General features: G+C 41.8%; 1 protein-coding gene across 1 annotated transcript; it reads left to right on the top strand.

Moving 5' to 3' along the window:
* Window positions 1-516: 516 nt before the first annotated feature.
* On the top strand, window positions 517-15813 carry LOC311137419 (serine/threonine-protein kinase H1 homolog). The gene is made up of 3 exons (XM_084171903.1): window positions 517-770; window positions 2620-3783; window positions 12431-15813. The coding sequence occupies exons 2-3, from the start codon at window positions 2827-2829 to the stop codon at window positions 12746-12748; spliced, it is 1275 nt and encodes a 424-aa protein (XP_084028029.1). The 5' UTR covers window positions 517-770; window positions 2620-2826; the 3' UTR covers window positions 12749-15813.
* The last annotated feature ends 1225 nt before the right edge of the window (window positions 15814-17038 follow it).

Below are 17038 nucleotides of genomic sequence, written 5' to 3'. Positions count from 1 at the left end.
TACTACGTTACGAATTACAATTTGTATTATATTTTACGAATTTGCAAAATGTATAATATGTTACGAATTTGCTAACTGTATGATATGTTACGAATTCTAGCTTGGTGGTTAACATTAAGTAGCTTGCTAACGTTAGCTAGGCTAGGGGTTCAGGTTAAGTTAAGGTTATGGTTAGCTAACATGCTAAATAGTTGCAAAGTAGCTAAAAAGTAGTAAGTTGAAAAGTTTCTAATTAACTAAAATGCTAAAGTTGTCCATGATGAGATTCAAACTTGCAACCCTACTTTCGTTTTTGCCTTAAGTAACCATACTGACCATAACATACTGTATCATACTAATTTGTAACCATACCAAACATAACATACTGTACCATACTAAATTGAATCTCCCGGATTTACTTTAGTATGTTACGTCTAGTCTATGAGACCAGGCTGCCTGAAAAGTATATCTGAAAGGAGCGGAGGAGGTCCTATTTACAAAGAAGTTAACAGGAAAAAAATTGTCCCACTCAAAAAACACAGTTTTATGAAGCGAACTACCGAGCACTTCTATCTGCTGTTTTGCCACCGCTTTACGCGCGAAATGAAGCCTTAAACTTGTTGCAATTTACTCCGAATGTTATCAGAGACAGACGATTGAGCAGTATGCTGTTTTATCAACTGGATTAAACTTTAAAAAATCCGAACCAAAAAAATGGAGAGAACAGCTGAGTCCTGTTGTGGAGTCCTGCTGTCGTATGTAGCTAGCTAGCTAATTTGGAAATAGCTAAGGTGAGATTTTATGTTGTTTTGATACTTCAGAGTTCAGAATAATATGAAATGTACTAATACAAGGGTATTGTTAACCAACAGTTTATGCTAAAGGATAAATGTCAATTTTTTTTAAACATTCGATCAAGATAAAATGGCATGGCCGTCAACTTTATCTCACAAATTGTTTAGATCCCCACCACAAACAAATGTACTAAAACAAAACTTTTAGGCCTATACTTTTCGGTTATGCTACAGAGGAATAGGCAACTATCGTCGGCATTTAGGTTCTCTACAATCATCATGGCCGACAAAGTAACCTTGTTGGCTACACCCCCCCAAATTATACAATGCTGCCATAACCTGCAACAATGTAAAATTCTCAAATTTGGATAGATTGTAGATTTGATACATGGCAGCTGTTGCCAATGGCACTATTTTCCTCGTTTGCAAGGCCAGTGTATGATGTAGCCAGGCCATAGAGAGAAATAGAGGACTCTAGTGCCCAAAAGCCCGTTTCAGCATGGGGACTTAAACCATGTTGAAGTAGTCAACTGGGTGAGACACTGGGGCCTTTTTTTAAAGTCCGCCCTCCTCCCTCTCTCCTCCACGACCCCAGAAACCTATGTGGTCGATTGGTGAAGGAGATGTCAATTCATTAGTAGGCGAACGGAAGAGTGTCCTCCCCTCATCAACAGCCACCTTTTATCAAGGATAGTCATGTGTATCCTACCAGAGTCCTTTGCGGAAGAGTTTGGAAATATGCCACACCCCCATTGAATCAGCTTTTATGTTGTCAGAGTAGAAAAGCATGCACACGTTTAAAAACAATATGCTACTTATCGTTTTATCTATAAAATGTATTGCACAACTAACTTAATTTGTTTTGGGATCCACCCATGTAAAGAGACTGAACAATTTTCAATGCAATGCATCTCAATTGGAAATAGTGCTTTTACATAATGTAGAAACCTAATATGCCACAAATGACTTTTTAATTTAAATGACAGGTATATCTTTCAATAGCTTTTTATATTAAACAAATGTATTTACAGGGTTACATTAGTTTCTAGGGCACAACATGTGCTTCAGAAGTAGCTAGAATTCATATAGGCTATATCTCAATAATTTTATAAAATCTTATTTTCTGGTACTCCTACATTTTATGTTGCGCTTCTAGCTTTTTAAAGTTGGGAGCACCAGTGCTACCAATAAAACATGTAAATTTAGAGCCCTGCTCATGAGCAAACATTCCATAACTGCAGGTGGCAGTATATCGCCGACCTTGGCTTTATACCTGTTCAAACAACACACTCCAGGTGGCAGTATGCACCCTTTCAGTTTGTTTGCCGACTCATAGAAGTAGTAGAAGAAAATGTACTACTTCAAAATGGAGATGGCCTCAATGGCGCTGCCATGCTCTCACAGACGCTATAATGGGACAGATCCAATAATGCGATGTCTATCTAAGTCTGAGACGGGCCTAAAGCATAAATGTAAATGAACCTGGGGGGCCCAGTTGGTGGGATGCCTGAACCGTTACTTAGCCGTATGTCAACACATGTATGCAGACTTTCTTATAGGCAATCTTGGTAGGCCCGATTTATAGAATGTTTACCAGAGAAGTGTTGATTCTACTAACATAATTCTTGATTTAATTTTTCATGCCACACCGCTTCTCAGTTTAAGTAGGAAATGTGATGCATTTCCATAGCACAGAAAATAGGCTTATGTGCTACTAGGTTATGTTTGGTCAAATCAGTCATCATTCAGGGTGCACTTTTTCTGGTGTTGAACTTGGTATTGAACAATGATTTATTTAAAATGTGTCATAAAAAATATATATTTTACTTTGAATTCTTTCTTTCAGAATTGCCCAATTTTCATCAGTCCACTACTGTGTGGAGAAGCTATTTTCTGAGTGGCCTGCCACACTGATTGCCATTGATAAAGTAGGTTCAGTGGGCCACTGCAGCATTTTTCAAGAGCATTGGCTGCCTGCTGTGTCTTGATGCTCTTCAGTGCCTGGATGTTGCGTGGGCGATAAGGATGTCCTGCTGGTCAGGATTGTGATGTGATGGGGTGCAGGACAAGCAAGGTCCTCCCTGAGCCACCTGGAGATGTCCAGCTAGACTTGGTCAAAAAGGTGGAGCCCCCTAAGACCGACATCTACAAACATTTCATCCGAGGCGACGGCAGTGGGAGTAAAATGGGAGGGGAGAAAACAGGCTCTCTCTCCCCACAGGCCCAGGCAGCTTTCCCAGCTGCCCAAGCACCCCCAGATACAGGCCAACCAGAGGCCTCTGACCCACGCAGAAACAAAGTAGCCAAGTACAGAGCGAAGTTTGACCCACGGGTCACAGCCAAATATGACATTAAGGCCCTGATAGGCCGTGGTAGCTTCAGCCGGGTGGTGCGAGTGGAGCACAAGAGCACGCGTCAGCCCTACGCCATCAAGATGATAGAGACGCGCTACAGAGAGGGACGTGAGGTATGTGAGTCAGAGCTGTGTGTCCTGCGGCGTGTACGCCACACTAACATTATCCAGCTGATGGAGGTGTTTGAGACAGCTGAGAGAGTGTACATGGTGATGGAGCTGGCTACAGGAGGAGAGCTTTTTGACCGTATCATCGCCCGTGGGTCTTTCACAGAGCGTGATGCTACACGGGTCCTACAGATGGTACTGGACGGGGTCAAGTATCTACATACACTTGGCATCACCCACCGTGACCTCAAGCCTGAGAACCTGCTCTACTATCACCCTGGGGCGGACTCAAAAATTATGATCACTGACTTTGGGCTGGCCAGCACTCGTAAGAAGGGGGATGAGTGCTTGATGAAGACCACTTGTGGTACACCAGAGTACATTGCACCAGAGATCCTGGTGCGGAAGCCATACACTAATGCTGTAGACATGTGGGCTTTGGGGGTAATTTCCTACATTCTGCTGAGTGGAACCATGCCCTTTGAGGATGACAACCGCATGCGCCTCTACCGCCAGATCCTCAAAGGGAAGTACAGCTTCTCTGGGGAGGTAAGCATCTATGACCTCACACACTCTCTTCATCCATTTAGTTTCTGTATCTTACTAATTTGTTGTCCTCTCTGCTTCTCAATAATTCTACAACCCATATCGAGCACTCCTCCTTTGATGTGTTGAGTGCACACTAGCTCTCAAAAAACCCTCCTTTTCAGCGGTTACATTCGCTTACTGTTGGCTCCATGTGAACTACAATTCCGATGCTGTGTTTCAATGTTTAGAAACGTCAATAGTCATCCCTTTCAAACCGGTTTTCGAAACATATGTTGATATTAGGGCCGGGACGATACTCGTTAGTATTGTGGCAAGTAGTGCTCAGTGATTAACCAAACTGTCAGTTATTTGTCGGTTTTTTATTAATTGAATTCCATTTTGTACGTTTTCTTTTCTGTGAGATCAATGCGCAGTTCATCTAGAGATAAATCAGATCAAGACGGAACTGTGCGATGTGGCAGAACGAGGACACGGATAATATACAGTTGGCTGGGTTTTCTGTTCATCGGCAAGACAGAACAGCAACCTCCGGTAAGACGAGGGGTGGTGGTCTGTGGCAATTTGTCAACAACAGCTGTCTCGAGATTTTGCTCGCCTGAGGTAGAGTACCTCATGATAAGCTGTAGACCACACTATTTACCAAGAGAGTTTTCATCCATATTTTTTGTAGCTGTCTATTTACCACCACAAACCGATGCATGCACTAAGACCGCACTCAACAAGCTGTATAAGGCCATACGCAAACAAGAGAATGCTGACCCAGAAGCGGTGCTCCTAGTGGCCGGGGACTTTAATGCAGGGAAACTTAAATCCGTTTTACCTCATTTTTCCCAGCATGTCACATGTGCAACTAGAAGAAGAAAAAACTCTAGACCACCTTTACTCCACACATAGAGACGCATACAAAGCTCTCCCTCGCCCTCCATTTGGCAAATCTGTCCATAATTCTATCCTCCTGATTCCTGCTTACAAGCAAAAACTCAAGCAGGAAGTACCAGTGACTCCCTCCATACGGAAGTGGTCTGATGACGCGGATGCTAAGCTGCAAGACTGTTTTGCTAGCACAGACTGGAATATGTTCCGGGATTTATCCGATGGTATTGAGGAGTACAACACATCAGTCACCGGCAATAAGTGCATCAACGACGTCGTTCCCACAGTGACCGTACATGCATATCCCAACCAGAAGCCATGGATTACAGGCAACGTCCGCACTGAGTTTAAGGCTAGAGCCGCTGCTTTCAAGGAGCGGGACACTAAGACATCCCGCGATGCCCTCCGACGAATCATCAAACAGGCAAAGCGCCAGTACAGGACTAAGATTGAATCGGATGTGGCAGTGCTAGCAAACTATTACGGATTACAAAGGGTACAGCTCAGCATTCAACACCATAGTGCCCTCAAAGCTCATCACTAAGCTAAGGACCTTGGGACTAAACACTTCCCTCTGCAACTGGATCCTGGACTTCCTGACGGGCCGCCACCAGGTGGTTAGGGTAGGCAACAGCATCTGCCACGCTGATCCTCAACATAGGGGCCCCTCAGGGGTGCATGCTCAGTCACCTCCTGTACTCCCCCTTCACTCACAACTGCGTGGCCATGCGTGACTCCAACACCATCATTAAGTTTGCCGACATCACAACTGTGGTAGGCCTGATCACCGACAGTGATGAGACAGCCTAGAGGGAGGAGGTCAGAGGACAACAACCTCTCCCTCAACATGAGCAAGACAAAAGAGCTGATCGTTGACTACAGGAAAAGGGGGGCCGAGCACTTTATTTTATTTTATTTTTTATAAAACATTTAGCAAATATTTTAAAAAATAATCTGCGTTGTTGGTTAAGGGCTTTTAAGTAAGCATTTCTCAGTAAGGTTTACACCTGTTGTATTCGGCGCATGTGACAAATAAAATCAGATTTCATGTAGTAGGGAGTTGTAGTTTCCAACAGGCCAATATTCTACATAGTTTAGCGCAGAGAACGTGGTAATTAACTACAATGACCATAATCTATTGCGTGCCCGTCTACTTGTCCGGTCTGTGTGGAGCAGACATGAAGATGGAGAGAAGAGAGAACCTGCGATTGAGAGGGATAGAAAGCAGTTCATTATCACTACCTGAAAATACATGATTTAAGTGATTGATAGTTGGTATTCAGCAGTCATACTTAAGTCATAAGTATGCCATATTTACTTTGAAGAACTACAAAATAGTGATTTTGTCAGACAGCATAGGCAGCAGCTCTATAGAGATGAGATGATGACTTGGAATGAAATAAGTCATCAAATAAACCAAATGTAATATACACAACTGAAATATTTTATTAAAGTTGTGGATAAATGATGGTTAACCCCTCTCCTACAATTTCCGCGGCCCTGTGGAAATCTAATTAACATAATACAAAAATCCCCATCAAAATCCGTCTTTTTAAGCTAGAGAAATGTGTTTTTGCATGGGGTGCGTCTCAGTCCACCGCATCCGCCGATATCACCCTTCTGCATCTGCGGTGAAAGGTGGCAGAGCTAGAGCGGTGTTTGTCCGACCATAAGACATCCTGAAAATTGGTCTTCTCATGAAAATGTCTGTAGCGTCCACACGGTTTGTCATACAAACTATTATGACCCCTCTGTGGAAAGATGAGTCTCACGAACAGGATGGTGTTCTCCGCTTTGCTCTACGACCACAAGCCTCAAGGGACTCGTCTGAAGTCGGTACAGCCTCTTCTGACAACTTCTGTCTGTAGCGTCTGCACAGTTTGGGCTACACACTAATATGTGTAAAGGTGAGTCTCTCACGAACACGTACATGTTGTTTGTTTTGCTCTAGGACGCCCACAAGACTCGTCTGAAGGTCTGACTTTAATGGAAGTACACTACATGACCAAAACTATGTGGACACCTGCTCGTCGAACATCTCATTCCAAATTCATGGGCATTAATGTGGAGTTGGTCCCCCCTTTGCTGCTACAACAGCCTCCACTCTTTTGGGAAGGCTGCAGGGACTTGCTTCCATTCAGCCACAAGAGGATTAGTGAGGTCGGGCACTGATGTTGGGCGATTAGGCCTGGCTCACAGTCAGCTTTGCAATTCATCCCAAAGGTGTTCGATGGGGTTGAGGTCAGGGCTCTGTGCAGGCCAGTCAAGTTTTTCCACACTGATCTCTACAAACCATTTCTGTATGGACCTCGCTTTGTGCACGGGGATATTGTCATGCTGAAACAGGAAAGGGCCTTCCCCAAACTGTTGCCACAAAGTTGGAAGCAAAGAATTGTCTAGAATGTCATTGTATGCTGTAGCCTTAAGATTTCCCTTCACTGGAACTAAGGGGCCTAGCCCGAACCATGAAAAACATGCCTAAAATAAGGGGTTAAATTGTTTATTTTTATTATAATAATAATCCTGATCTTTCTTACGTCTCAGATATAGGACAGAAACTTCAGAACGAACTTACTTAGTAAAAAATTGTTTGACTATCTGTTGTTCCATGAAATGGATCTGTTATTCAATGCATTTCTATGTGTTAATAGCAGTAATGCCAAATTCAATGTTTCATCAAATAATTTTTTTATATGTATTTTTTTTGTACCTTAAGGGGTCTTAAAATTCCAAATCAAATAGCAAAATGATCCTTGGTATGACCATCATAAAACAATTTCATATGATAAATTATTTCTCGCTGAAATGAAAGATTCGTTCCTTATGTTTCCAAAACCGTATCGCAAGAGATGCGTTACAACGTTCAGAACGAGCGTCTGGGATCTTAACAAAACTCCCCCGACCACTGTTGTTCAATTCATACTGAATGCATTGCATACAGTTGCTAATGTGTTAGCCTAGGTTTCATTTGAATCAAAAACATGTCTGTGTTTCTGGACTGGGCACAATGCTCATGTCATGTTGTTTCTGAGCTTTCACCACGACCCCCCTACGTGACTTTGTGATGTTAGGCTGGAGTTCCTGGCAGCAACCGCAGTATGCTCAATGTGTGTGTGCGTCAGAGCCTTCTACTTTGAATCAGACGGGTTCAGCTTCTCTCAGTGGGGGTAACATACATGGGTGTAGCTATGCTTCCTTTTATAAAGGCCTAACTTTAATACACACATATGTTTTGGTCCCCTAAAATGGGGGGACTATGTACAAAAAGTGCTGCAATTTCTAAACGGTTCACCCGATATGGATGAAAATACCCTCAAATTAAAGCTGAGAGTCTGCACTTTAACCTCACTTTAACCTAATTCTATCATTTCAAATCCAAAGTGCTGGAGTACAGAGCCAAAACAACAAAAGATGTCACTGTCCCAATACTTTTGGAGCTCACTGTATAACTACGTTGTATGATTTATGAATGGCAAGGATATATGAGATCGACTTTTCAGTCAGTTCGACACGTTTTATAAACAAGTCAAGCTTGCTGTTCGTCAATCAAAGCACAGTAAATAGCTTATGCGCCACCACTCCGTGGCTGCATATGAAACACGCTAGGGTCCAATGGTAACTTTTTTTCTCACTGGCCCACCCGGGCCAGTTGGCTAAAAATCTACTGTCCCGAACAGAATTTCTACTGGCCCAGATGTGGTGTAGTTCTTAAATGCATTGGGATAATGCAGGGCCTATAGGTTGGCATGCTTTCTCTCTATATTCGGCTATATTTGGTCATTATGAAATGCATAAAAAATTAGGGATGGGCACGGTTATTCAAAAATCCGAACTGACATTCGTTTTCGATTACTTGGGAGAGTATTCATTTTTTTGAAGAAATACAAAATATAGGCCTATTTTAACAACGAAAAGGCTTTGTCTAAAATGTAGGACAGTTACAGTTGAAGTCGGAAGTTTACATACACCTTAGCCAAATACATTAAACTCAGTTTTTCACAATTCCTGACATTTAATCCTAGTAAAAATTCCCTATCTTAGGTCAGTTAGGATCACCACTTTATTTTAAGAATGTGAAATGTCAGAATAATATTAGAATGATTTATTTCAGCTTTTATTTCTTTCATCACATTCCCAGTGGGTCAGAAGTTTACATACACTCAATTAGTATTGGGTAGCATTGCCTTTAAATTGTTTAACTTGGGTCAAACGTTTCGGGTAGGCTTCCACAAGCTTCCCCCAATAAATTGGGTGAATTTTGTCCCATTCCTCCTGACAGAGCTGGTGTAATGAGTCAGGTTTGTAGGCCTCCTTGCTCGCACACGCTTTTTCAGTTCTGCCCACAAATGTTCTATAGGATTGAGGTCAGGGCTTTGTGATGGCCACTCCAATACCTTGACTTTGTTGTCCTTAAGCCATTTTGCCACAACTTTGGAAGTATGCTTGGGGGTCATTGTCCATTTGGAAGACCCATTTGCGACTAAGCTTTAACTTCCTGACTGATGTCTTGAGATGTTGCTTCAATATATCCACATAATTTTCCTTCCTCATGATGCCATCTATTTTGTGAAGTGCACCAGTCCCTCCTGCAGCAAAGCACCCCCACAGCATAATGCTGCCACCTCCGTGCTTCACGTTTGGGATGGTGTTCTTCGGCTTGCAAGCATCCCCCTTTTTCCTCCAAACATAACGATGGTCATTATGGCCAAACAGTTATATTTTTGTTTCATCAGACCAGAGGACATTTCTCCAAAAAGTACGATATTTGTCCCCATGTGCAGCTGCAAACCATAGTCTGGCATTTTTATGACGGTTTTGGAGCAGTGGCTTCTTCCTTGCTGAGCGACCTTTCAGGTTATGTTGATATAGGACTCGTTTTAGTGTGGATATAGATACCTTTGTACCCGTTTCCTCCAGCATCTTCACAAGGTCCTTTGCTGTTGTTCTGGGATTGATTTGCATTTTTCGCACCAAAGTACGCTCATCTCTAGGAGACAGAATGCGTCTCCTTCCTGAGCGGTATGACGGCTGTGTAGTCCCATGGTGTTTATACTTGCGTACTATTGTTTGTACAGATGAACGTGGTACCTTCAGGCATTTGAAATTGCTTCCAAGGATGAACCAGACTTGTGGATGTCTACCATTTTTTTCTGAGGTCTTGGCTGATTTGTTTTGATTTTCCCATGATGTCAAGCAAAGATGCACTGACTTTGAAGGTAGGCCTTGAAATACATCCACAGGTACACCTCCAATTGACAAATTATGTCAATTAGCCTATCAGAAGCTTCTAAAGCCATGACATCATTTTCTGGAATTTTCCAAGCTGTTTAAAGGCACAGTCAACTTAGTGTATGTAAACTTCTGACCCACTGGAATTGTGATACAGTGAATTATAAGTGAAATAATCTGTCTGTAAACAATTGTTGGAAAAATTACTTGTGTCATACACAAAGTAGATGTCCTAACCGACTTGCCAAAACTATAGTTTGTTAACAAGAAATTGTGGAGTGGTTGAAAAACGAGTTTTAATGACTCCAACCTAAGTGTATGTAAACTTCCGACTTCAACTGTGTATGTGACATTGCTACATAGCCTACAACGATAGACCATTACATTCCAAATTTTAATAAAACAACAGTTTTATTACAGTTTTTATGAGTAGCCTACACAGGTTTCGAAGTGTGTGGCTTGTTATTGTCAGTTAATCATTGCAGCGCTACAGTCAGAGTCTCCATGTGTAGCAAGTGAAGTGGGAGATTTCTAATCAATGCAAAATAGGATTAAAATTCCAGGATTAAATTGGCTAAATGAGAAGGAGTAGTCTACAATGATCAACCAACGGTTAGGCTGTTGTTCAATGTGAATGGATTTTGTGTCTTTTCGCATTGTTTGTAACTTATTTGGTACATATTGTTGCTGCTACCATCTCTTATGACCGAAAATAGCTTCTGGATATCAGAACAGCGATTACTCACCTCAAAATATCTTATGTTTCACTGAGTCGTGGCTGAACGATGACATGGATAATATACAGTTGGCTGGGTTTTCTGTGCATCGGCAGGACAGGCGATACAGAGGGTAGTGCATACGGCCAATACATCACTGGGGCCAAGCTTCCTGCCATCCAGGACCTATATACGAGGCGGTGTCAGAGGAAGGCCCCAAAAATGGTCAAAGACTCCAGTCACCCAAGTCATAGACTGTTCTCTCTGCTACCGCATGGCAAGCGGTACCGGAACGCCAAGTCTAGGTCCAAATGGCTCCTTAACAGCTTCTACCCCCAATCCATAAGACTGCTGAACAATTAATCAAATGGCCACCCAGACTATTTACATTGACCCCCCCCCACTTTTTGTTTTTACAGTGCTGTTTATTATCTATGCATAGTCACTTTACCCCAACCTACGTGTACAAATTACCTCGACTAACCTGTACCCCGACCGGTACCCCCTGCATATAGCCTCGTTATTGTTATTTTATTGTAACTTTTTATTTTATTTTTTACTTAAATTTATTTCCTAAATATTTTCTGAACTCTATTTCTTGAACTGCATTGATGGTTAAGGGCTTGTAAGTAAGCATTTCACGGTAAGGTCTACACCTGTTGTATTCGGCACATGTGAAAATTAAAATTTGATTTGTAGACAAGGATGGGAAGTGCAGCAAAATAGCCTCAATTAGCTAGCCTCAATCTAAGATTTAAAGATGCATCAACTGGCATGGGTTACTAATATGGCTAGGATTATACCTTTGGCTGCTGGACAATAAAATAAAGTTGATTTGAAAACCAATATAACATGAGAAAAATGCTGGTTTCAATGGCATATTAAGTTAACATATTAACAAGCCTTTAGATGTTAATATTAATGATCTTTTGTTATATTTGTCAAACATGACTGGCGTTTAGCCTATATTTATGTAATTAAAAGTCTCATTAAAGTTTGGCTACATTTTCTGGCGCCTCCCTCATGTCAGCATCGGTTTGGACATAAGACTGTAGGCATTATGCACATAGGCTTTTTATTTATGTACATTAAAAATATATTAAAATGTTATTCCAATGTTGGCCTCTGATCAAATTCTGATCAGAGTAGTTGTTTGATATTGTGAACTTAAATCTATATTCTTCTTGTCCCACGACCAATTTTTTTTACTTGTCCGGACAAGCGTTAATGTCGAGCCCTGTTATGGGATGTGCAAATTCATGCTCTCTCCCTCCATGTAAAGAAATGCGACTGCACACACTCACATACAGAGGTACCAAGAGGCGGGACAGACAGCAGACTTCCCTGTCATTGTTCACTTTGACTGACAGGCGCCTGTCCTCCTATCAATAGATCGCTAGAAGATGCATATCGTTCATTCTAGCGCGGGAGGGCTCCGCATACTTTTTTCTGACTACAGAATTGAAAAGTAGCCTAGTTAATTTAAGTAGAAAAAGTAGCCGTCTGAAAATGAGTCTGTAATTGGCTGCATAGCCGACAGCCGGCGCTAGTGGAAAACACTGTGTACAGTATAGCAATGTTCAACTGCAGCTGCTTTACATTCTGCTGCCCTCTTGTGTGTATTGTTCGTTATAGCTATGTCCCAAAATTCAGCTGGTATCCACAAGTGTGCTAGAGAAATGGACTCTCTCTGCCGCTTGATTACTTTCACTGAAAATGGATTTGACCCCCCACTAGTGCATCATATAAAGACTTAATTTGTAATGGTTTGAATTTTGCAGTTGCTCAACATTTTAAAGCTCTTTCTCCGTCTCTTCCTCCCTGCTCAGCCATGGCCCAGTGTGTCCAACCTGGCGAAGGACTTCATAGACCGTGTGCTGACAGTGGACCCCAGCGCGAGGTTGAATGCAGGCCAGGCTCTGAAGCACCCCTGGGTCCTCAGCATGGCTGCCTCGTCCTCCATGAAGAACCTGCAGCGCTCTATCTCCCAGAACCTCCTGAAGAGGGCCTCGTCACGCTGCCACAGCACCAAGTCCGCCCAGTCCACACGCTCCAGCCGCTCCACCAAGTCCAACAAGGCTCGCCGTGCTCGGGAGAAAGAGCTGCGTGAGCTCAACCGCCGCTACCAACAACAATACAATGGCTGAGTAATAGTTACATGGGCTGTAATGTTGACAAACTCATAATATTGCGTGTCTCATTGAGACCACAAGCAGGGACTTACCAGCAGCGGTCTAGAACAGCACTTCAGCTCAGCAATAACTTCAACATCCATCCTAGGCCATGGTGCCACTGAGGCAGCAAACAAAACATCCTCAGATTTCACTCTTTTTCCTAGATTCCTATTTCCTCATGTTTCTTTCCTGTCCTTGTGTGTCTCCTCATATTTATTTATTGTTGTCGTGATTATATTGTTTCCGTAGAAATGGTCACTTGAAGCTGTCCATCTAAACGGATCTGTTGAACAGGATTCAAGATAATGAAGGTTTAGGAAGGGATGTTAAAATGCTGTTCCTACACGTTCCTGATTATTTGCTGTGAATTTATTATGTTACAAGAACAGTGAGTTACTTGCTTTGGTGGAGATCTATATCTGATTATATCTTGATGTGGACAAAAAAGACGATGATACTTTGTGCTAAAACACAAGTATGTCAGTAAAGGCCAAAATAAACATTTATTTATTTAATTTTGGTTTAGAAGTCAGGTATATCCAATCTTATTGTATCCTGACCAGTTGCTTTCATGGATTGCAAATTAAGTCTCTTTCTTGCCAGGATTCAGTTTTTATAACCTGTCCATTCATGATTTTTTTCCTATTTGTTCTGGGATTATTTTTTAACTGTGAGCTTAAAAGGCTGTGGGAGGTTGACTGGAAACTCTAAATAAGGACGGATGATCGAGCGCTTTTGCATCGATTTCATTGTGGGGACTGGGGACTGATTCGGATCAAACCTAGTCGTGTCTCTGCACTCCTGTTCCTGCTACACCGTCTGAGATGGACAGCCTTGTTGTAATCAAGTATGCACGTCAAGTGATGTGTAATTTAACAAACTGATGGAGAATCGGTCGGATACATTTCTAACTGATGGAGAATAGTCCAATGGTTGAAAGCTCAGTATTCATTTAATTTGTTGTATCAAATATTTCTTTCCAATTTGTTCTGAGTAATGCAGACGTCATGTTTTTACTGTATTTTTTTTCAATATTTTTATTGAACAAACCGTGTAGTTAGTAGATTGACAACAACAAAATGTGTGCTGTAGTGGATGCTTTGCCAGTCGTAGAGCCCACAGACGGCTGTTGGGAGGAGAGACCAATTCAAATCAGGCTTTTCTGCACTATTGTCAAGTCTTAATAATCAATAAATATTACCATCAAATTATAGGATTCAAAATAAATCTTAAGATGACAACTATTGCTTTAGTCTCTTAAATGGATGTCTTCAACGTTTCAGAGGTTTTATTATTTTGAGTATAGCCTGTGAATACACTTATTTAAGTGATGGTTCAACAGCCTTATCTCATTTAGCCTACCATTTTGAGAGGTCATCCAATAATGTTTTGAAGGGCGTGAAAGCGATTGTGTAAAAAATACTTATACCTCTTTGGTATTTGTTGACAGGCTTAGTCGTAGGTTTTGTATATTAATTACAAATGCTCTTGTTAGTTAGCTCCTTTTGTATTTACCTTTTTGTACTCCCCAACCAGGGCACCCATAGTAAGCAATTGGTTTGATGTCGTATACAGTATGTACTTTTGAGCAATTTGCGGCGAGAAGCGCTGGTATTTTGAAGTGAATTTATCAAAGATACTGGAAATCCAACAGCGCCGTATCACCTGACCTCAATCTCTCGTTTGGTAATTCTATAATGTTACATTATTCTCCATCTAAACTCAGTCGGTCCTACTGCTGTTTATTATAGTTTATCACAATAAAGGGCAGTGGTGTCTTTCCCGCCCACATACTTGGCCAACTGTCAATGTAATGGTAACTGACTATTAAGACCATCTCTGTCTGTCACGTGGTGCCTATTAATGTTATTAATGACAGTTGTATTGGTGTGCATGTTTCTGTAAGTAGACACTTTTTGGGAATAACAAATCATTAAGAACACCTTCCTAATATAGAGTTGCACCCCCAGTTTTGCCCTCTGATCAGCCTCAATTTGTCGTGGCATGGACTCTAAAAGGTGTTGAAAGCATTCCACAGGGATGCTGGCCCATGTTGACTCCAATGCTTCCCACAGTTGTCAAGTTGGCTGGATGTCCTTTGGGTGGTGGTCCATTCTTGATACACACGGGAAACTGTTGAGCGTGAAACCCAGCACCGTTGCGGTTCTTCACACAAACCGGTGCGTCTGGCACTTACTACCATACCCTGTTCAAAGGCACTTAAATCTTTTGTCATGCCCATTCACCCTCTGAATGGCACACATACACAATCCGTGTCTCAATTGTCTCAAGGTTTTAAAATCCTTCTTTAACCTGTCTCCTCCCCTTCATCTACACTGATTTGAAGTGGATTTAGCAAGTGACATCAATAAGGGATCATAGCATTCACCTGGTCAGTCTGTAATGGAAAGAGCAGGTGTTCATAATGTTTTGTACACCCTGTGTATGTGAAATGCAGCATACATTTGTAACATGCATTTTCAATTCCAAAGAACTAATAATGCCATAGTTTCAGTCACTTGTTGATTGATTGTTTTTGAAACATCAATGCCTTTTACATGTATTTTTAACAAAGGTTTGGTTTTAATGCAAATGCAAATGTGGAATTGAAAATCCCCTTTACATCCTGGAAAAACAATTTCTAGGCCTGAAGAGAATATATATATTTGTTTTAATGGAGCAAAGATTCAAAATAGGACACTTAATTGTAAAGTGTGCAATGTGTGCCAAGTCAATGATTAACCAAATAGTATTTGCAAGCGATTTTGCAGAATGTAAACACATTTTCCGAAAGTGTTTCCTTTCACTTGTTCTATCTGTACGACACATGCTGTTGTCTTTTTCTGAAGTAGCCAATTCAACACTGTTTCCTGAATACAATTGTTTTTTATGTATTTTTTATGTTCTTGTTCATTTGTGTGTTTAAATGAGTGATAACACATTGATTATTGTACATTAACTTTTTTTAAATGGTGAACTGGTTCAGTGAGTCATGTTTTATTTGAATGTGCCAAATAAACAAACTTTTTTAAAACTAATTTAAAATAAAGTTTCAGCTCATGATCAGTCTTAGTGATACTTCCTTTCAAAAATGAATGCAAGTACCAGCCATATGTTCATACCGAACTGAAAGGAAAGATCCCTTTTTTTCACTGTGTATCATATGCTTTGTCATGTTTCCCAGTGTTTTGATGGATTTGGCATCATTACGGTCTCTCCCCTATGTGAGACCTATGTATTTTTTGTTTGGAAGTCCTAGTAAAATACACCACATGACCAAAGGTATGAGGATACCTGCTCGTCGAACAACTCATTCCAAAATCATGGGCATTAATATGGAGTTGGTCCCCCCTCTTTTGCTGCTATAACAGCCTCCACTCTTCTGGGAAGGCTTTCCACTAGAAGTTGGAACATTGCTGCGGAGACTTGCTTCCATTCAGCCACAAGCATTAGTGAGGGCACTGATGTTGGGCGATTAGACCTGGTTCACAGTCAGCGTTCCAATTAATCCCAAAGGTATTCGATGGGGTTGAGGTCAGGGCTCTGTGCAGGCCAGTCAAGTTCTTCCACACAAACCATTTCTGTATGGACCTCGCTTTGTGCCCGGGGGTGTTATGTTGAAATAGGAAAGGGCCTTCCCCAAACTACTGTTGCCACAAAGTTGGATGCACAGAATCGTCTAGAATGTTATTGTATGCTGTAGCGTTAAGATTTCCCTTCACTGGAACTAAGGGGCCTAGCCCGAACCATGAAAAACAGCCCCAGACCATTATTCCTCCTCCACCAAACTTTACAGTTGGCACTATGCATTTGGGTAGGTAGCGTTCTCCTGGTATCCGCCAAATCCAGATTTGTCCGTCGGACTGCCAGATGGTGAAGCATGATTCATTACTCCAGAGAACGCATTTCCACTGCTCCAGAGTCCAATGGCGGTGAGCTTTACACCACTCCAGCCAATGCTTGGCATTGCGCATTGTGATCTTAGGCTTGTGTGCGGCTGCTCGGCCATGGAAACCCATTTCATGAAGCTCCCAACGAACAGTTATTGTGCTGATGTTGCTTCCAGAGGCAGTTTGGAACTCGGTAGTGAGTGTTGCAATCGAGGACAGACAATTTTTATGCGCTACGCACTTCAGCACTCAGCGGTCCCGTTCTGTGAGCTTGTGTGGTCTACCACTTCGCAGCTGAGCCGTTGTTGCTCCTAGACATTTCCACTTCACAATAACAGCACTTACAGTTGACCGGGTTAGCTCTATCAGGGCA

The sequence above is a fragment of the Coregonus lavaretus genome (assembly GCF_964263955.1).
Source record: "Coregonus lavaretus genome assembly, chromosome: 11".
NCBI classification, from domain to species: domain Eukaryota; kingdom Metazoa; phylum Chordata; class Actinopteri; order Salmoniformes; family Salmonidae; genus Coregonus; species Coregonus lavaretus.
The sequence above is the reverse complement of the archived record's forward strand: the minus strand, read 5'-3'. Positions and strand labels throughout refer to the sequence as shown.

Excerpts from the sequence above, each read along its gene's own strand:
- LOC311137419 (XM_084171903.1), top strand. The coding sequence starts at position 2,827 with ATGGGGTGCAGGACAAGCAAGGTCCTCCCTGAGCCACCTGGAGATGTC. Across the intron at positions 3,784-12,430 it reads AGTACAGCTTCTCTGGGGAG|CCATGGCCCAGTGTGTCCAA; the intron begins GTAAGCATCTAT and ends CTCCCTGCTCAG.